At 32.9% G+C, this 22,483-nt stretch overlaps 1 protein-coding gene across 1 annotated transcript in view; it reads right to left on the bottom strand.

Moving 5' to 3' along the window:
* Positions 1 to 17,923, bottom strand: part of LOC114347290 (venom carboxylesterase-6-like) — a 39,804-nt gene extending 21,881 nt beyond the window's left edge. The window contains exons 1-2 of the mRNA XM_050641971.1: positions 17,772 to 17,923; positions 7,480 to 7,631 (exon numbers count right to left, since the gene is read on the bottom strand). Coding sequence (XP_050497928.1) covers positions 7,480 to 7,631; positions 17,772 to 17,811 — 192 coding nt within the window. The 5' untranslated portion in view covers positions 17,812 to 17,923. The remainder of the gene's footprint in view (positions 1 to 7,479; positions 7,632 to 17,771) is intronic.
* Positions 17,924 to 22,483: the final 4,560 nt, after the last annotated feature.

The following is a 22,483-nucleotide window of genomic DNA, read 5'->3' as shown; positions in this document are numbered from 1 at the left end:
TTTACCGACCTCAAAAACCTCGAGTAATTTATTTTCATCAATTTAATGCCGAAATTACTTAAAACTTCAGAAGATGACGTCCCTTGTTGTGACCTTGGTGCACAGGGAGTTGGTTGTGTTGTGACGGCATATTCGTGTTTAGCGACCTCAAAAACTCTCCAGTAATCCATTTACATCAATTAAATGCCGAAAGCCCTCGAAACCCCACAAGATGACGTGCCCTAGTAGCGACCTTGGGCACCAGGTACTCCGGAGTTCAGTTCTGATATCATATTCGTGTTTACCGACCCAAAAAATCCGTAAGTAATCAGTTTACATCAATTTAATGCCGAAAACACTCGAAATTCCAGAAGATTACGTGCCTTAGTAGCGATCCTGGGCACCAGGTACTCCAGAATGAATTTAATTCTGATGGTATATTCGTGTGTAGTGACCCCAGAAACCCGTAAGTAATCCATTTGCATCAATTTAATACCGAAAACACCCGAAACTCCAGAAGATGACGTCCCTTGCATTGACTTTGGGTACCAGGTAATCCGGTGGTCTATTCTGATGGCATATTCGTGTTTGGCGACCTCAAAAACCCCTAAGTAATCCGTTTGTACCAATTTAATACCGAAAGCCCTCGAAAGTCCAGAACATGACGTCCCTTGCAGTGACCTTGGGCTCCAGGTGCACAGGTGGTCGGTTCTGATAGCATATTCGTGTTTACCGACCCAAAAAATCCGTAAGTAATCAGTTTACATCAATTTAATGCCGAAAACACTTGAAATTCCAGAAGATTACGTGCCTTAGTAGCTATCCTGGGCACTAGGTACTCCAGAATGAATTCAATTCTGATGGCATATTCATGCGTAGTGACCCCAGAAACCCGTAAGTAATCCGTTTGCATCAATTTAATACCGAAAACACCCGAAACTACAGAAGATGACGTCCCTTGTATTGACTTTGGGCACCAGGTAGTCCGGTGGTCTATTCTGATGGCATATTCGTGTTTGGCGACCTCAAAAACCCCTAAGTAATCCGTTTGTACCAATTTAATACCGAAAGCCCTCGAAAGTTCAGAAGATGACGTCCCTTGCAGTGACCTTGGGCACCAGGTGATCCAGGGGTATGTTCTGATGGCATATTCGTGTTTAATCACCTCAAAAACTACTCGAATAGTCCAGTTGCATCAATTTAGTGCCGAAATCCCTCGAAACTTCAGAAGATGACGTGCGTTAGAAGCGACCATGGGCACCAGGTGCTCCGGAGGTCAATTCTGATGGCATATTATTACTTAGTGACCCCTAAAACTCGTGAGTAATCCGTTTGCATCGATTTAATGCCGAAAACCATCGAAACAGCAGAAGATGACGTCTATTGTACTGACCTTGGGCACAAGGTGCTACGGGGGTCAGTTCTGATTGCGTAAACGTATTCAGTGACCCCAAAACCCCCCAAATAATATTTTTTTTCTTAGTATACTGGTTTTGACTTTATTTTTATATACAGGGTGTTTGGTAAAGAATGGGCCATAGCTTAACCTCAGGTTCCTGAGGTTAAAATAGACCGATTTAAGCTAACTTACCTTAGTACAAAGTTTATAATAACCGAGATACACGGTGTCAAAGTTAGACTTTTTTTTTAATTATTATTGAATATTTCCTGACAGGTATGAGATAACAACATGAAATTTGGTATTTGGGGGTTTTTTGGGTCGAGAAAACTAAATTCTCTACCAAAAATGATGTATTGCCAGGGGGCAACACATACGCCTTTCAGCACTCATTTATTACGTTCAATTTTTTTTATCCCTCACTCTGTATAATTTTGACATTAAAATTTTTATTTTCCTATTAGTTTTACTTAAAAAAGGTATACTTCTTTCATCTCCCTAACCTCAACCGTTTTCGAGATAAACTCATTTTAAATCTGCGATACACCATCATTTTTAGCATAATATCATTGTAGTTACACCCGAAAAATAACTTAAAACCATAAAATTATTCCAAAATGTATCGCAAATTTCTTCAAATGGAATTTGCGATGCAATGACATAAATTTGAGAACTGGCACAATTATTATGGTTTTAAGTTATTTTTCGGGTGGGACTACATACAATGATATTATGCTAAAAATGATGGTGTATCACAGATTTAAAATGCGTTTATCTCGAAAACGGTTGAGTTTAGGGAGATGAACAAAGTATACCTTTTTTAAGTAAAACTAATAGGAAAATAAAAATTTTAATGTCAAAATTATACAGAGTGAGGGATAAAAAAAATTGAACGTAATAAATGAGTGCTGAAAGGCGTATGTGTTGCCCCCTGGCAATACATCATTTTTGGTAGAGAATTTAGTTTTCTCGACCCAAAAAACCCCCAAATACCAAATTTCATGTTGTTATCTCATACCTGTCAGGAAATATTCAATAATAATTAAAAAAAAAGTCTAACTTTGACACCGTGTATCTCGGTTATTATAAACTTTGTACTAAGGTAAGTTAGCTTAAATCGACCTATTTTAACCTCAGGAACCTGAGGTTAAGCTATGGATGTATATGCAATTTTGAATGCACTTTATGCACTTTTATATTTTATTATATTTTATATCCACAGAGAACGGCAGTTCTCACCAGTGGCGCACAACACCCCTACATGCGACACTATATATACACGAAATTTTCGATTTTCTAAACCTGACTGAATTTAAACTTGGGCCAAACCCCATCTTAAAGTTTAGGAAAAGACTCGTCCATTCATATGTCAACCATCAATTTTGGTCCAAGGGTGTGGATTTTACGGCCCTTCCCATTTAATGCCTGTTTTTCGTTCTCGTCCCCAAAACTCCCAAAAATTTCAAAAATTTAAGCCCGACCTTTGCGGCTTCTGATAGCACAGATAATTACCTTTCCAACGCATGTTAAATTTTGAAAATCGGTTATACCATTCAAAAGTTATCGAGCTCAGAAATATGACTCAATTTTTATTTAAAAAATGGAAAATGTTTGTGGATATGTATGTATGTATGTATGTATGTATGTATGTATGTGTGTGGAAAAGTTACACCGATCTGAATAATTTTTTCTGTGTTTCAAGAATGTGTGAGGGCCGATTCAGAACCGGTCTAATTTTTGACTTCTGACTACCCTTAAGCCAGCTAGAGGGCTAGGTAGATACAAAATAGCATATTTTTTGGGCGTATATATCTTAGGTTTAACAAAAGACAGGAAAACTGCAAATACACCAAATCAATAGGGTTGAGTTAAGCTTTTAAATGGCGCATAAGCGATCAAGCTGAGACATATACACTGCTCACCATAGCCAAAAAACTGAAAAATTAAACTTTGAAAATTTTGGTTTTTCGACAATTACTCAAAATTTCAACCTACGAATTGCGCCAATAACTGAGCGTTTGTAGAAAGACTCAGGACGCGTCTAACGGTGTATACCTCATATCTGGGAAAATTCGAATTTTTAAGTTATAGGCTTCATAAGTATGATCAAATCTATTTCTTATGGGAAAAACGGGTTTTCAAGCTCAATAATTCCTGTAATACGTTCAGTTATCACACTCGATCTTGGATGCATCAGATACTACTTGTCAATACGTTTCAAATTCATGTTTGGTGATTAACATCAGGTAAGCCGTTCAGAAGTTATAGAGCTCCAAATGTATAATTAGTCCAGGAACTGTAATTTTTCACTTAGCAATTTTTACAGAATGGATAGATTTGTTTGAAAATTTGACAATAAGTAGTGGATAGTCCAAGGATCAAAATCTATATGATGCAGAAATACGCTTTTACCATGGGGTGTGACAACCAACCTCATCTCGAGGGTGGAAATTTTTTATTATATTTTGACCGCAAATGCTGGTAAAAATATTAATTATAAGCAAAAAATGTTCATTATAAATTTTTTTCATAAAATTAATAGTTTTCGATTTAGTGGTTATCGAAGCTGTTAGTTTTATATCGAATAAATTACCAGAGACCGGCAGTTCCCGCCAGTGGCTCAGAAATACACCCCCCTGCACGCGACACTATTATTTGCACGAAATTTTCAATTTTCTAAATCTGACTGAATTGAAAATTGTGCCAACTCCCATCTTCAAGTTAAGAAAAAGACTCACCCATTCATATGTTAACCATCCATTTTATTCCAAGGGTGTCGATTTTACGGCCCTTCCTATTTAGGGTCTGTTTTTCGTTCTGGTCCCCAAAACTCCCAAAAACTTCGAAAATTTAAGTCCGACCTTTGCGGCTTCTAACAATACTGATCATTACCTTTCCAACTCATGTCTAATTTTGAACATTACCAGAGAACGGCAGTTCTCGCCAGTGGCGCACACCCACACCCCCCTACACGCGACACTATATTATACACGAAATTTTCGATTTTCTAAATCTGACTGAATTGAAAATTGGGCCAACTCCCATCTTAAAGTTCAGAAAAAGACTCACCGATTTATATGTCAATCATCGATTTTGGTCCAAGGGTGTAGATTTTACGGCCCTTCCTATTTAGGGTCTGTTTTTCGTTCTCGTCCCCAAAATTCCCAAAAATTTTAAAAATTAAGTCCAACCTTTGCGGCTTCTAATAGAACTGATCATTACCTTTCCAACGCATGTATAATTTTGAAAATCGGTTATACCATTCAAAAGTTATAGAGCTTAGAAATGTGACTCAATTTTTATTTAAAAAAGAGAAAATGTTTGTGGATATGTATGTATGTGTGTTTAAAAGTTAAACCCATTTGATATTTTTTCTCTGTGTTTGAAGAGGGGGTCAGGGCCGATTTAGAACCGGTGTAGTTTGTGACTTTTGACCACCCATAAGCCAGCTATAGGACTTGGTAGGTACAAAACAGCATATTTTTTTGGGGTATATATCTTCGGTTCAAGAAGAGACAGGAAAACCGCAAATACACCAAATCCATAGAGTTGAGTTAAGCTTTTAAATGGTGTCTAAGCTGTCAGGATCAGACATACGCACGGCTCAGTATCGCCGAAAAACTGAAAAACTAAACTTTGAAAATTTTGGTTTTTCGACAATTACTCAACATTTCAACCTACGAATTGCGCCAATAACTTAGCGTTTGTAGAAGGACTCAAGACGAATCTAACGGTGTATACCTTATATCCGGGAAAGTTCGAATTTTTAGGTTATAGGCTTCATAAGTATGATAAAATCTATTTCCTGTGGGAAAAACGGTTTCTTAAGATCAATAATTCCTGTAATAGCTTCAGTTATCATACTTGACCTTAGATCCATCAGATACTACTGGTCAATACGTTTCAAACTCATGTTTACTGATCAAAATCGGTTAAGCCGTTTAGAAGTTATTAAGCTATAAAAGTATAATCCAATTAACGATTATTCCCGAAATGGTTTATGTAGTTGTAGTGGTTACGACGCTAAATTTGATCTGGCAACGGGCAATCCGATTTCATTTACCGGCCATCTCAATATTTTTGTTTCAATCTATTTCGAATAGAAAAAAATCTAGTGTACATTCGATAGATACTAGATTATTTGGGATATAATGCAACAAAGGTGACCATTTATAAAGCTTGACGTGTAATAGGTAGTGTGACCAACTCCAATTCAGTCGAACTCGGGACAAAGCTGAAAATACTTAAAATCCGGGACTTTTCAATGAAAATCGGGCCATGTTTTTCAAATATATAACTTTAATATCATCATTTTATTGATAATTTAACATTTTTATGTTGACAATGATATTTTGGGATTGTAATTATAACTACATTTTTCTTAGTTTTTGACGTTTCGACTCCCAATCCGGAAATCGTTCTTAAAAAAGGAAATTTTTTATGTTGTACTAGTATTACAAAGAGCACTGAACGCTAGAATGCTGGAAAAAAGACCGGTTGGAAAGCCAAGAAAGGGCTGGGAAGACACAGTAAACAGCGACGCACAAGCACTTTTAGGAGTCCGTGTATGGAGAAGAGCAGACACAGACAGGCAAGGGTGGAGGCAAAAAATAAAGGAGGCCAAGGCTCAATATGGGCTGTAGCGTCGTAGAAGAAAAAAAATTAGTACATGTTACATTCCAGACATTGTCGACTTTTTTGCGTCCCACCAATTCAATTTAATGTGAATTCTTAAAAGAATAACGTATTCAAAATTTCAAAATAAAATTTTACCAAAACGTTGAAAATTCGGATGGCCCAGAAGCCTTGTCCGGGACAGCGGGACACGACTTCGTAATTCAACACTAGTAATAGGGGAACATTGCATTCAACTTCATACATTTAATTTATAAATAACTTTGAAAAACTCCTGATACAAGAATAAAAAACCGCTAAACGCCGTAAAAATGAGTGGCGCATAAAATATTCCAGCTACAAAAGATCTGATATGAGTATTACGTGGCGCGAAAATGGATTTTCATTTGATGCAAAACAAAATTCTAGTTTTATTTTAAAAGATTTTTCCATAATATTTGCTAAATTTGAAGTAAACGCGCCACAAAAGAGTTTTAAAATGCAAACTGTATCAAAGTTACTCTTTTGTGGCGCGTTTACTTCAAATTTAGCAAATATTATGGAAAAATCTTTTAAAATAAAACTAGAATTTTGTTTTGCATCAAATGAAAATCCATTTTCGCGCCACGTAATATTCATATCAGATCTTTTGTAGCTGGAATATTTTATGCGCCACTCATTTTTACGGCGTTTAGCGGTTTTTTATTCTTGTATTATTATATTCATTACATATTTATTGGTAGGTAATATTATCCGACAAATTTTTAAGGGTAATCCAGTTGTCAGACGAACCAAAGTTTAGAAACCTCTATAATTACGAAACGCCTCCCTCCAGAAAATTTTCCGAAATAGAAAACTTGTCCGACTCGACATGAATCACTAAATAAAAAAAGTCTCATGAGGGAAGTAATACATTCTTTTAAGTGTGGGCCCAAGGTTTATAAAGTGGATGTTCTGCATTTAAACAGGATGTGAATCTTAGTGCTTTAAAATATAAAACATCTGCCGAGAGGCACTAAAAATTCTAGTACCGATTCAGATCAACCAACATATCCTTGCCTTTCTGTGTAGGAAATAGGAAATACCTACTAAACAAAATAAATTACTTTGATAGATATTTAAAATATAAAACACCATTTTATTACATTATCACCAATATAAATCACCATTTTATCACCAACAACAAATAAATCAATGAGTAACTAACTATTCGTCGAATAAAATTCATTAGACTTTTAAGTTTATATTTTGTTTCAATATAATTTTGATAATTTAAAGTTAAACTGGCGAAGTTACTATCTTCTAAATATTTACAGTCAGATTAACTTACCAATTTACTCGAAGAGTAAGTATTTTTTTGATAAATAAATAAAATAAGTCTTATTTGACGTTAGTAAAATGGAGAATGTCAGTTTATTGGTCGAATAACTTTAATCATAGAACTATTATTTTTGTCGTTGGTGAAACCGGCCATAGTCTATTTTTACCTTAAATCTTAAATCGCCAACTGGTGGACTGGCATAAGGAATTCCTTCGAATGCAATATATTCCTTTCCATTGACGGTCTTTTTAATGTATCCCTCAACCACTCCTAGTGGAAGAGTAACTCTTGGTGGCGGAGAGTCCTTGCATATTACCACTGGAAACAAGAGTCAGTTAAGATTCTATATTTTTATTGCCTTATGATTACACTTCAGCATTATACAGGGTGTTTCATTAACAATTGTCCATATAGTAACTGGAGAAACCTTAGCACAAAATACGAAGATTTAACATAAAACAGAGTTACAGGGTGTTTTATTTAAAAATTAAAAAAATATTTTTGCTCATAATTTTAAAACTATTTGACGTATCCTTTTCACACTTGGAAGAAAGTGTGGCTACTATAATACACCCTACTAAATTATCATAAATAAACGTTTCTAGCTACTACCAGAGGCGTACGACAGGGGATAGTGAATGGTTGACCCTTCTCAAATTCTACGCACTGGGAGAATTACTATTTTAGCGCAATTTTTAGATTCTCCAATACTTTCTATGTAAATAATAGACTCTCCATTGGCAACGAGAGAGTCAATAGTTTTCGAGATATTTGAAGTTAAAATGAAACGGCACAGTTATTTTGATTAATGTATTCTGTTGCTTCATTTTTAACTTCAAATATCTCGAAAACTAATAATTTTATCGATACTAATGAAGAGTATATTATTTACATAAAAAGTATTGGAAAACCTAAAAATTACACTAAAATAGCTATTCTGTCAGTGACGTCGAATTTGGGAAGGGTCAACCAGACACTTTCCCCTGTCGTACGCCTCTGGTAGTAGCCAGAAACGATTATTTAACAAAATTTAGTAGGGCGTATAGTACCTACATTTTCTGCCAAGTATGTTAAGGATATGTTAAACAGTTTTAAAGTACTGGCTCCAAACAGTTTTTAAATATTAATCATATGAATCATATCATAAGTGAATCAAAATAACTGTGCTGTTTCATTTTTAACTTCAAATATCTCGAAAACTAATGACTTTATAGTTACGAATGTAGAGTATATTATTTTCATAGAAAGTATTGGAGAATCCAAAAATTGAACTAAAATAGCCATTCCGCCAGTGGCGTAAAATTTGGAAAGGGTCAACCATTCCCTTTCTCCCGTCGTACGCCTCTGGTAATAGCCAGAAACGTTTGCTTAACATAATTTAGTTTAGTAGTTTGTACAGTACCTATACTTCCTGCCAAGTATGAAAAGGATACGGATAGTTTTAAAATGCTGAGCAAAAATAGCTATTACATTTTTAGATATAACACCCTGTAACTCAGTAAGGAACCACATTTTATTTAAGTGTTTTAGGTTATAAATCATCGTATTTTGTGCTAAGGTTTCTCCAGTTACTATATGGAAAATTGTTAATGAAACACCCTGTATAGAATGGACTTTCTATTATAATAGTGCAGTCACTGAAGGTGGATATGAGCTATTACCTCCGATTTCGTTGAACCTCCATCGATTTGCATGAAAATTGGTGAGTGGTTAGAGGATATCTCAAGTAACAAAGGTGACATGGTGCCAACTTGCGCTTTTACTCTGGGGGTGGATGCTACCCCTCCTCGGGGGTGAAAATTATTTATAAAAAATAACCCCGCGATTCGATAGAGGGACAAATTATAAGCAAAATTTGTTATATAAAGTTATTAAAATAAATCAAAACTTTTTGAGTTATTCAATCAAAAACGTCAAGCTGACAGTGCCCATTAAAATCTGCTCTTAATAAAATTAACTATTTAGCGAGTTAATTAGTAGAAAAAAGGACACTTGGTGTGATTTAAAACCTGATATTGATTGAGTGCGATAAACAGTGCTATAAGCGACCCCCAATGGGGGAAGCTTTTTCCCCAGGGACACCATTAGGTGAAAACTTTTCAGGTGCTAGTGAGAATAGTGAAATGGATATTATTGAATCAAGTTTAATAGAAAATTTGGATGATTCTACTGCGAAAATTACAACTAAAACCAGAGATGTTATTAAAGTGCCGACACAACAAATTCCACCTCCGCAAAAAGTTGTAGAGAAAAAATTGTTCAACGTTGCATCAGATAAGTACAATTTTGATAATGTTTATGTATATATAGAAAAATCAAACAATCAGGATATTGGCCGTTTACATCCACTTACTGTTGCGGACATTTTGCATAAAAAATTGAACATTCCTAATATTATTGAAATAAAAGCCATTGAAAAAAACAGAATTAAAGTTTTGTTAAGGTCAATCGTAGATGCAAATAATTTAGTTAAAAATATAAAATTAAAAGACCAAAACTTAGTAGCATATGTCCCTAACCATTTACTAGAAATAAGAGGCCTAATAAGAGATATTGATACTCAATACGATGAAAAGTATTTGTTAGATAATAGTAAATCTCCCTCCCCCATAATAGCCTTTAAAAGAACTTACAGAAAAGTTGACACCGATGGAAAAACTAACTATGTACCCAAAAGGACAATGATAGTCACCTTCGAAGGAAATATTCTTCCTAGCTACATTTCAATAAATAGTGTATTTTTTCCTGTTGAAACCTACATTGGCAAAGTAACACAGTGTTACAATTGCTTAAGATTTGGACATATTTCCAAGCAGTGTCGCAGTCCACAAGCACATTGCATAAAATGTGGAAAAATCAAAAATGAAGATCATACATGTCAAGATAATGATGTTCAATGCATACATTGTGATAGTAAAGATCATGTTTCCATATCCAAGAAGTGTCCAAAATACGAACATCAAAAGAAGATAAAGAACGTGATGATTGAGCAAAAAATTTCCTTTATCGAGGCAAAAAATTACTGTGAATCGTCCTTCTCGGGATTGTTTATTCAGAATAGATATTCCACACTAGACAATATCGAAGACAGTTTTCCTCCCCTCCCAACATCTTCAAAAAAATCATCCCCTTCTACTACCACACATAAAAATCAAAACATTTCAAATAATACATCCCAATCCCAACCCTCCTCAAGCCACTATAATATAGCTAAAAAACGAAAAATATCACCAAACTAAACACAAAACAATTCACCCATGTTCCCTTTTAATTTTGGGCCCTCCAAACCCCTTCCTGCTAATTTAAAACCCCCAATTTGTCAAAACAAATCAGATCAACGAGTATTGGAAACTCTCATTTCCAATTATATTTTTAATTTGATTACAAATATTCAAACTGTAGATGATATAAAAACTATGAGTCAAGATAGTATTTACCATGGTATAAAAACGATTTTAGAGGATATCACTCATAAATAACATGTTCCCAGAACTTAAATCATTAAAAATTTTGCAATGGAACGGTAGATCCGTTGTTTCGAATAAAAATAGTTTAATTCATTTTTTAATAACTGAAAATATTGATATTGTATTATTAAGTGAAACCTGGTTCAAACCAAATCAAAATTATACATTTAAAGGTTATAATGTAATTCGCCAAGATAGATATGACGGGTATGCAGGTGTTGCAATTTTAATTAAAACAACTATACCATTTCGTGAAATAAATATTAGAAACAATTTTAATGAGGGAATTTTAGTTTGCGGTGCTATCGTTAAATGTAACACAATAGAATTAAGTTTTTTATCTATATATAGACCTCCAAATATTAGTACATCCAAAAACGATTGGATAAATATCTTCTCACAAATCAAATCACCTTTTTTAATTGGCGGAGATATGAATGCTCATCACTCACTATGGGGCTCACTGCGTAATGATCCAGTTGGTAACCAAATTGTTAGCAGTATCGAAGACCTAGATCTTGTAATTTTGAATAATGGAGAACCTACATATCTTCCTAGATATGGTACTCAAAAATCTATGATTGACATTTCACTCTGCACAGCTAATATAGCCAGTAAATTTACTTGGTCAGTTTTATCTGACACCTTAGGCTCGAATCATTTTGCTATATCTATGAATTTTTCAATAACCAACACCTCACAAGAAATAATTTATCCAAAAAGCAAATGGAATATCAAGAAAGCCAATTGGTCCCTGTATACATCCTTAATTGAAAACATGTTTTCCAACTACAATAGCTCTTTCAATACTTATCAAAATTATAGTTTTCTATTAGATTGCATTAATGATGCTGCAATTAGATCTATTCCTCAATACAAAATTTTTAAATCTAAAAATCGATCGCCTCCACCATGGTGGGACCCAGAATGCGATCTGATAATCAATGACAGAAAAGAAGCATTAGCATTGTATAAACGTTCACCAAGCCTTGATAATTATCTAAATTGTCAGAAAGTTACTGCTCATACTAAAAAGCAGTTGAAACAAAAAGCCAAAGCTAGTTGGATTAAATGGTGTTCTAATTTAAGCAAAAATACCTCCTCTAAGGAGATATGGTCACAGGCCAACAAAATGAATCGAAAAGCATCTATTAGTATAAAACCCTTCAATGATAATCTATTAGACGACTTTTTTAATAAAGTATGTCCTCCTTTTGCTCAAAATTCACCTACACGATCTACACAAAGTCATCATTCAAATAATCACTTCCTGTTAAAACCATTTACTGAAACTGAATTAGATTTTGCCCTTAAAAACCGCATAAATACTTCTCCTGGTATCGATCATATAAAATACCCCATGTTAACCAACCTACCAGATGTTGCTAAAAAACTTCTTTTAAATGTCTTCAATGATATCATCCAAAAAAATATAGTTATCGATTCTTTCAAAGACATCTTAGTTGTTCCTATCCTTAAACCCGGAAAAGACCCAAACATCGTAAGTTCATATAGACCAATATCCTTACTGTCTTGTATTTTTAAAACTTTAGAAAGGCTTATAAAATTTAGATTAGATTGGTGGTTACAAAAAGAGAATTTACTTCCAGTAAACCAGTTTGGTTACAAAAGAGGTTTTGGAACTCTAGACGCTTTAACAACACTTGTTGTAGATGTACAGAATAACTTAACTAAAAATAACTACTTAGCAGCACTATTCTTAGATATTGAAGGAGCATATGACTCAGTTTGTTTATCAACCTTAAAACATAAAATGGTAAATTTTTTTCATATGCCAATTGCTTTCGTTAACACAATAATCGGTTTCTATACAGATAGGGTAATTTACATCAGAGATCATAATAATAAACTAATAGGACCTCGACATAATTATTACGGTATACCACAAGGCTCAGTATTATCACCAATTTTATTTAATCTGTACACCTCTGACATACATAAGATGCAAATAAACAACATCCCATTCAAAATTATACAATATGCAGACGATTTTTGTGTCTATATGGAAAGCAAGAAATATGAAAACGGTATGCAAAACCTAAGTACAGTTTGTAGTTCCCTCTTTCCATGGTTCTTAGAGAACGGCTTAAATTTATCAATTAAAAAATCAGCAGTATCTGTCTTTACAAGACACAATCTTCCTATAAACCAAGATGTATTACTTAGTGATCAATCTTTTACATTTAAAAATAATGTCAAATATCTGGGACTCATTCTGGACAAAAAACTAACTTGGAAACCACACATACAATATATGCTGGATAGATGTAGCAAAGGTATTAATTTCCTTAGAATGACAACTAGAGTGTGGTGGGGCTGCGATGTTGAAACATCTTTATTGTTTTATAGAGCTTATATACGATCCATTATAGATTATGGTGCTACCCTCTACGGTTCTGCTTCCAAAAACCTTTTAAGAAAAATTGACGTTTTCCAAAACTCTGCCTTGAGAATCTGTTTAGGTGCTATGAGATCTACTCCTATACAACCAATACATGTTGAAGCTTCTGAGCCTCCTTTACAGATTAGAAGAAATTTACTAAGCGAAAAATGGGTACTTAAAGCACACACTACAAATTTCGAATTATTTTCCAGTATATGTCATCTTAACGAATCAGATCTTACTCACAAGTATTGGATTAAAAAACCATCTCCGCCTTTATGTACTGCATTACAGAACAATCCTATTTTTTCAAAGGAATTAAACACAGTAGACAAAAACTTAGACTACTTTGCTCTCTTCCATAAAACTGATGTAATAATACCCACATACAACGAAAACAACATAATCAGCAACAATATCCTGAAATCTATTTTGAACTGCTACAGTGATGCAACAGTTATATACACAGATGCATCTAAATCAGGAGAAGGGTCTGGCTGTGCGTATTTTTTACCCTCAGGAGGTTTTGAATTCAAGTACAAACTTCCCAATGAGTTTTCAATTTTCTCTGCGGAATCATTGGCCATACTCGAAGCGTTGAAATATATTAAAAACTCTTATACTAAAAAAACGTTAATTCTTTCAGACTGTCTATCAGTTTTACAGAATATCAAAAATACTTTTTTGCCCAAAACATTTAGTAATCTTTACATATTTTTAATAAAGGATATGTTAAAGCAGTTAGAAGACTCTGGCTTCAATATAAAATTTATTTGGGTTAAGGCACATATTGGACTCAAAGATAATGAGTATGTAGACTACTTAGCCAAATCCAGTATAACATCAGGCACTTTATTGTCATATTCTTTATGTGTATCAGATGTTATTACTATTTTTAAAAGAAACCAACTATCGATATGGAAAGATCAATGGAATCTTTACTGCTTAACAAACCCCACAAGATACACCACTTTACAACCAGTGATTCCACAAAGTACATGGTTTAAGAGTTTTAAAGCTCCACGTAAATATATAACAACTATAAATCGATTACGTTTTGGGCATGCTTGCTATCCAAGTCATTTATATAAAATAAATGTGATTGAAGACAATAATTGCAAACATTGCGGAAAGCAGGGTGATCTTGATCATATCTTTTTTGAATGTACTAAGTTTCAACAGCATTCAAACTCTCTCTATAAAAATTTAATTAAACTTGATATGCATGCACCATTCAATATACAGTCTTTGCTGGCTACAGGCTCACAACAAATATACAATATCATTATAGATTTCTTGTCAGATACACGCACGGTCCTATAAGATTTGTACGCGGGCATGAGATTTTTTATGATTTAAGTTCAGATTTGCATCTTCTTTTTTTGTCATAAATATTTTATCACTTTATCAGAGTTCCATTATTGTTTTTATTGTATTATTATTGTATTGTATTATTTATTGTGTTACTATATTGTTTCTGTTTAATTTTGTATTAGGATTGTATTTTGTTTATTGCAACTGGCTGTATGACTAATGTCTATGCCATTAAATAAAAAAAAAAAAAAAAAAAAAAAAACTTTTTGAGTTATTAAAGATCAAAGATTTTAATTTTTCGTGAGAAAAATGCATGTTTTTAACCGATTTTTCAAAAAATAACTCAAAAAAAAGTTTTTACAAAAAAGTTATTATTATCAAAATTAAGGCTAATAAAAAACAAATAAACTCCTTACTAGAAAAACCTTTCTGTGTTAACTAAAAGTAAGTTATAGGTAATTGAATATATATTTCTTTCGTCGAGTACCCAAATCTAAGTATTCAAGCTTAAATACCGGCAAAATGATGCATTTTATAACATAAACTTATTAAACATTTATCAAAGTTCATAGAAATATATATCAAATAAGCCCTTGAACAAGTTTATAGCATTATAATTTATGCACCAAAAATGTTTCAAACTGTATCTTTTAAAAATTGTTCCAAAAAATGTTATTGTTTATTTGTAAATACCTCCATTATTTTTCACGATATCAGATTCACCTAAAAACTAATTAAAAGTTGATTCCAAGAGCTATTAAAAATGTCAAAACTAGTCGTTTAAACCTCTCACTTTTTTAACAATAAAAGGTTAAAATGCCCCGGTTACATGGTTCTCGCAGGAAAATTGAAATTTTAAACCTTTCTATCTCGGTTATTTTTTACTCTACGGAAATAGTAAAATATGTATAGTATTTGTAACAGAAAAAAACTAAAATTTAGTTATATATCATTTTTTACGTATATTGAGTATTTTTGGAGTTATTATCAAAAGAAAATGAAAAGTACGATAATTTTAAAAATTCTGATCTTTTTAAATAGTATCTTTTTTTTTCAAAAATATGCATTCTAAACCGGTGAAAATTGTTAATCATTAAATTGAAAATCATTAACTATGTTAACCTAAAGAAATTATTGTGAGGATTACTACAAATTTTAATTTTTGTGGAAATGGCGTATGTTTTATTTTTCACTTTTTCCTAAAAAAATCGAAATGGTTCTCATATTTTCATCATAACTTGCTTAATTTTGATGCTATTAACTTCTACTGGAGCTCATTAGATAGGTACTCCGAAGTACTTTGACATGTGCTTAACAAGTATATTCTATAAAATGCATCATTTTCCCGTTATGTAAGCTTGAATACTTAGATTTGAGTACTCGTCGAAAAAAAATATACATTCAATTACCCATAACTCACTTTGAAATAACATTAGTTTAGTTCTTTAAGTGGGAAGTGTATTAAATTTTTGTTATCTTTAATTTTGGTAATAATAATTTTTTTACAAAGGCTTATAGTTTTTGAGTAATACGTGAAAAAGAGCTTTAAACATGCATTTTTTAAGAAAAAATAAAATTTTTGATATTTAATAACTCAAAAAGTATTGACTTATGTTAATAACTTTATATAACAAATTTTGCTTAGAAGTTGCCCCTATATCGATTTCTGGTATTTTTTTTATTAAAAAAATTTTCACCCCCGAGAAGGGGTGGCATCCACCCCCAGGGTAAAAGCGCAAGTTGGCATCATGTCACCTTTGTTCCTTGAAGTATCTTCTAGCTACTCACCAATTTCCATGAAAATCGATGAAGGTTCAACGAAATCGGAGGTGAGAACCTTCAGTGACTCCACTATAATAGGTGAGGTGCGTTTAAATTTTTCAAAAATATTTATTAGTTTTTTCAGGATTCGAAAAAAATGATTGCATTTAGAAAGAATGCGACCGAAATTTTGCGCCTACGCTCTCAAACAGGATTAAAGTATTATACATTTTTGAAATCAGTATTTCAAGAGCTTTTAAATGATGTACTTTCCTATTTAAAAAAATCAAAGTTATGGCTGTCACCTGAAGAGGGATCGCGTAAAGTTCGAAACGTTGATGCTATAATATACTATGGTTAGTTTAAAAATCGACCTGTCCGAGCGTTTTGCTTATATTCTTAAAATAAACAAGTTAACAGGGGGGGCAACACTTATTCCACCGCACTGTATAAGATAGGGCCATGCAGTTATTATTGTACCCCAAATTAAAAAAAAACATTGAAATTGGTCCATTATTAAGGGAGATTGCAAACCACTTCCTCTATTATTTTTCAGGCCAAAAAATTTCATTTAAAATCGCTATGAATATCCTCATTTTTCTAAATATTCTACAATTTTTACTATATAATTTATGTATGTATAATAATGTGTTCAGCAGTAGGGTTGATAGATTTTCTCACGCAGTTTTAAATGTTAATGGTGATAAGTAAACAAATTATGAATTTTTAAAGTTGTAAAAGCTATCTCAGCAGAAAATTGACATAAGAAAACTTTTTTATGTGTGAAAAATTGTAAGAAACCCAAATATCGAAAGAGCATTTCAAAACTTTTAATCTCCGCGAAGTTATTAAAAAAGAAAGTTTCAAACGCCATTTTGGAGGACAGTTTAATTGAAATTTTGATTTCTCACTACATTTACCGAAAATATACATAAAAACAAAAAAATAAGACCTCACAAAAATGTTTAGTCTATTGGCAACAACCGCTTATTTTCAAATGAAAAAATAGTAACGTTTAATAAACAAATAAAATATTTCATAAACTATTGGATAGTTTTCAACCATTTTTTTGCTTCATACTGGCAACATAACGCAACTTTCCTGCAAAACAAAATATTTTATAGTGCTTATTTATAATACAAAAAATAATTTTTTAAAAAATTATTTTTAATTTTTATTTATAATTATTTAAATAAAAAGGGTCATATTTAATTTAGTAAGCCTTAATTGAAGTCATTTATTTAACTTTGTAGAAAAAACTCTACAAACCTTTTAAAAACAGGAACTACCGGAGCAGTTAAAAAAGTAAATTGATATACTTTTGAGCATACACTTCTTGAACATATATCTTTTGTTTTCAGCTAAACTATGATATACAATTAGTTCTTCCAACCTGTACGGAATTACATTTTGATTTACATGTATTGTAATTTTATTTGACTAAACTATCTGGAAAGTTAGTAGTCCATATAAAAATTTTGTATTTCAACAAAAATTGAATATTTTACTCACCTTCTAGAACAAAAACGAATGTTATATAAAACAGAAGCATTTTCTTAATTATTGTATGTTAACTGTTGTTGCCGGACCAAATAAATTCGTCTATAAATATATTACCTATTGATAGTTGGACTATCTTATCAGTGTTGAAGTTGAAGTAATAGGTACTAGATTGTATACAAAAGAACATATTAATAAACTCGTTTTATACAGCATGTCTCACTAAATTTAAACCGCATGGAACTTTTTCATTATAATTTTATGAATAAAACTTTATTTTCAATTAAAAGTTTTGCATATTCCAAAACCTAAAACGTAACTGACAGATTAATCTTTTTTTATGATTTAGCTTAATGCCTCGACAACTAATGGTCATTTGCATGATACAGTGGATTTTTCCAATCAGGTACGCAGTGTAATGTGTAGTGTGTGTGTTGAGTCAATGTCTTGTTACTTAGCAAAGTCGACGTCGTTGTCTTTGCAAAGAGACGCTAATTGTATCCAAACGTCTGCGGTCCCTGCAGTGAGTACCGATCCCAAAAGGATTAATCTTTTTTGTTTACCATAAAATAAGCATTTCGTTCAGAAGTTAGGTAAGGTAAGGCAAAGTAGTAGTAGGGGAGGAAAACACGCTAAATGAGCTGTCACTCGAGCGTTATGGGGATCTATTGGGCTGTGAAGATTAGGTCATAAAACCAAAAAAAGTTAAAGTTTTCCATTTTAGTTGGGACTTTCCATTTTTAACCCTAGGATGCATAACATGAGTCTAAGAGACTCGAGCGTACATTTACATCTTCGTAAAATGTGATTAAATCCATACCAATCATTGCCGATTTAGGAATTCGTTTTTGACATGTATGACTGTTTGTTAGTGTATAAAAATTTAAATAGTATGCACAAAAAAAACTAAAAAAAAAATAATTTCCATTCATACCCCCATAATGCATACCATGAGTCCGGGAGACTCTTATCAAATTAGTGGTAAAAGGTTTGCCGTGAATCACCGCGATCCTTCGGTACTATTCCATTACGCATATTTATCTATTGCCTAAACTGTAAAGCTAAGAAAAAGGAATTTAGTCACGTTTTGAAGTGTCAAGGTATTAGCGTTAGTACATTGTCTGCTTTCATAGTTTTTATATTTGTGTTATTCGCATCATTATCCAAGTAAGTGCACTAATTTTGGATCAGTTTATTACTGTCAAAGTCAATAGTTTCATCCACAATTTTATTTTTATAAAAAAGTAAAATTTATTTTTATAAGTGAGGTAATATAAAATTGATAATAAATATTGATAAATATTTTTTGGGCTCACTTCTTAGAAAAATCATTTTATATAACGAGTGCTCTTTTGCGATAGACTCCTGTGTTTTTGTTTTTACAGATATCAAAACAGAAGTAGTATACAAAAATTCATTCACACATTTCATCAAAAAAGAAAAATCATGTTATATAACGAGTGCTCTTTCGCTACAGACTTCTGTGTTTTTGTTTTTACAGATTATCAAAACAGAAGTAGTATACAAAAATTGTATGTTCAAATGCAAAAAGTTGGCTTTCAAGTAAAATACTCTATATTTTCAGGCCAGCATTATGGCATCCTCGAGTAGAAAAAGATCCGTTCACCCCAACGATAATAGTTATGAGGAAATCTTACGTACGTGGTATGAGGAGGATGACAACGATTCCATAAATAGTGAAAGTGAAGTATCGGAAGCTGATCAAGAATACGAGCAGCCTGCAGTATACAAAGATAGTTCAGACGAGTATTCCGAAAATTCTTGGAGTAGTGATGATATGAACTTGAATCACAATAATTCAACAATTGAAACAGCAGGTACATCATTTATTAGCAGAAACAATTTTGAATGGAGATCCACGCCTCCTTTGCAAGGAAGAACAAAAATTCACAATCTATATTGTTTCACGGCGGGACCGAAAGTAAGAAACGAAATGTTGTCCAAAAAATGCTTGGGATAAATTTGTGACTGCTGAAATGGTTGAAAAAAATAATATGTACCAATAGAGAAGCCAACCGAATATTGGAGGCCAAGGGAAAGGTATGGCCAAAAATTGAAAAAAGACGAAATGAACGCATTTTTGGCCTGCTGCTACTGGTTGGAGTCGAGAAGAACTGGGATACGCCTGTCAGAGAGTTGTTCTTAGATAAATCATCAAATCCACTGTATAAAGCTACAATGGCAGTAAATCGTTTTGAAAATATAAGACGATTTATACGATCTGACGATCGACGAACACGTTCAACTAGGTTGGAAACTGACAAATTTACTTATGTCCGGTATGTATGGGAGTTGTTTGTGAAACAGTGCCGAACAGTTATGGTACCAGAATTGGATGTAACCATTGACGAACAGTTACTTGCATTTAGAGGTCGTTGTAATTTTATTCAATACATGCCATCGAAACCTGCAAAATATGGCATTAAATTTTTTTGGCTTTGTGAAAGTGAAACAGGATATGCAGTTGATGGGCAGATATACTTAGGTCGTCAACCTGGTGAAAATATTCAACAAAATGTAGGGGAAAATGTTGTAAGGTCCTTGACCGCTTCCATAAAAAATTATTGTCGCAACTTGACAATTGACAACTTTTTTACTAGCATCCATTTAGCACAGCAATTACTGTCTATAGGATTAACTTGTGTTGAAAGAAAGAAAGAGATCCCCTACGAATTTCAAGCTTCAAAAGAAAGATGCGTTTTTTCCTCTATTTTTTGATTCAATGATAATTTGGCTTTGGTAAGTTACGTGCCAAATAAAATTAAAGCTGTCATTCTTCTTAGTTCAACGCACCATGATCAATCTGTAGATATTGAGAGTCAAGCAAAAAGCCCGAAATTATCAAATTTTACAACCAAACAAAAGGTGGGGTTGATAAAATGGACCAGATGATCGGTAACTACACTGTAAAGGGTCAAACTAGACGTTGGCCTCTTGTCGTTTGGTACAATATTATGCATGCAGCAGCTCTTAACGCGTTTCTCCTTTATACAAATCAAAATAAAAATTTTGCTGCAGGAAAAACAAATAAAAGACGGTACTTTCTCAAAGATTTAGTAAATGAGTTAGTTTTACCATTTATGAAAAGAATGGCTAGAAACCCTAAACTTACAAACACAATCCGAAGACATATGGGTAATTTTATCGAGATTCCTCAAGAAAATTTAGGGATAGATTTGGCTCATAGAAAGAAAAGTAGATGTTCCGAGTGCCCTTCACACATTGCAGGAATGAGCACATAAAGTCAGAAGTGTAAGTGTCCAATTTGCAAACAACACAGTGTTTTAATATGCAAGAATTGTATTGAGTGGTTCCTTACCAGGTATTTATTATTTGTTTAGGCTTATATTATTATAAATAAAGAAATATTAAATAAATATTTGACAACAATTAAAGAAAATATCTATTTTAGTACTGTATTTACAAAGCGAGTCTGCGAGACTCATGTTATGCCATAACGTAGAAAAATTTGCGTATGCATCCTAGGGTTAATTTAATTTTCCATTTTCAGCAATCGTTTTTTCCGATTATAGCGTTATCTAGCCATAATTCGAAGAAAGTCTCGAATAACAGTTACTTATTTCTACGTAAGGAATACAAATCTGCAATAAAAAATGGGGGCTCCTATTTAAGATTTTATAGTAACCCCCCACTTCACCTCTGTGGGGGGTCGTGTTTGGTGCCATTCGACAGATTTTTCAAAAATATTGAATACGAGCATTTTTCATTTTTTCGATCTGATGTTCATTTCGCGAAATATCGCGGGGTTCGTAATAAAAATTTTAAATTTACCCCCCACACCTCTCCGTGGGGGTCGTGTTTAGTATCATTCGATAGATTTTGTTGAAAAAATGTCGTTTATTTCGCAAAATATTCGCTTTTTTTTGTGAAACTTTGTGACTAACCCAATTCCTTACGCCCGGCTCAAATCGTCAGATTTTTGAAATATACACTGTTGTGCATGTACTTAACTTACTTTATCTTAATCTGACGATTTCGAGTTTTTCTAAGGATAGATTTTTTTTTCGCCCCCCCCCCCTAACGAACTCCCTTGTGTTAAGAGCCAATATACAGGGTGTCCCGAAAAGATTGGTCATAAATTATACCACACATTCTGGGGTCAAAAACAATTCGATTGAACCTAACTTACCTTGGTACAAATGTGCTCACAAAAAAAGGTACAACCCTTTGAAGTTACAAAATGAAAATCGATTTTTTTCAATATATCGAAAACTAGGTATTAGAGATTTTTTAGTGAAAATGGACATGTATCATTCCTATGGAAGGAACATCTTAAAACAAAATTATAGTGAAATTTGTCCACCCCATAAAAAATATGGTGATTTTGTTCCTTTAAACCCCCCCAAACTTTTGTGTACGTACCAACAAATTCATTATTGTGGTACCATTAGTTAAACACAACGTTTTCAAAACTTTTTTGCCTCCTTGTATTTTTTCGATAAGCCATTTTTTATCGAGATGCGGCTTCTTTTTCAATATATTTACGTAAAAATTTTATGGGGGTTTTGTTCCTTTAAACCTCCCAAATGTTTGTGTGCGTTCCAATTAAACTATTATTATGGTACCATTAGTTAAACACAGTGTTTTTAAAACTTTTGACTCTTAGTCTTTTTTTCATAAGTCACCTCTTTTATCGAGATGTAGCTTCTTTTTCAAAATATACCTAAAAATGTAAATTATAA

This window comes from Diabrotica virgifera, chromosome 1 (genome assembly GCF_917563875.1).
Source record: "Diabrotica virgifera virgifera chromosome 1, PGI_DIABVI_V3a".
In the NCBI taxonomy this organism is placed as follows: Eukaryota; Metazoa; Arthropoda; class Insecta; order Coleoptera; family Chrysomelidae; genus Diabrotica; species Diabrotica virgifera.
Note: the sequence above shows the minus strand (reverse complement) of the source record. Positions and strands in the feature narration are given on the sequence as shown.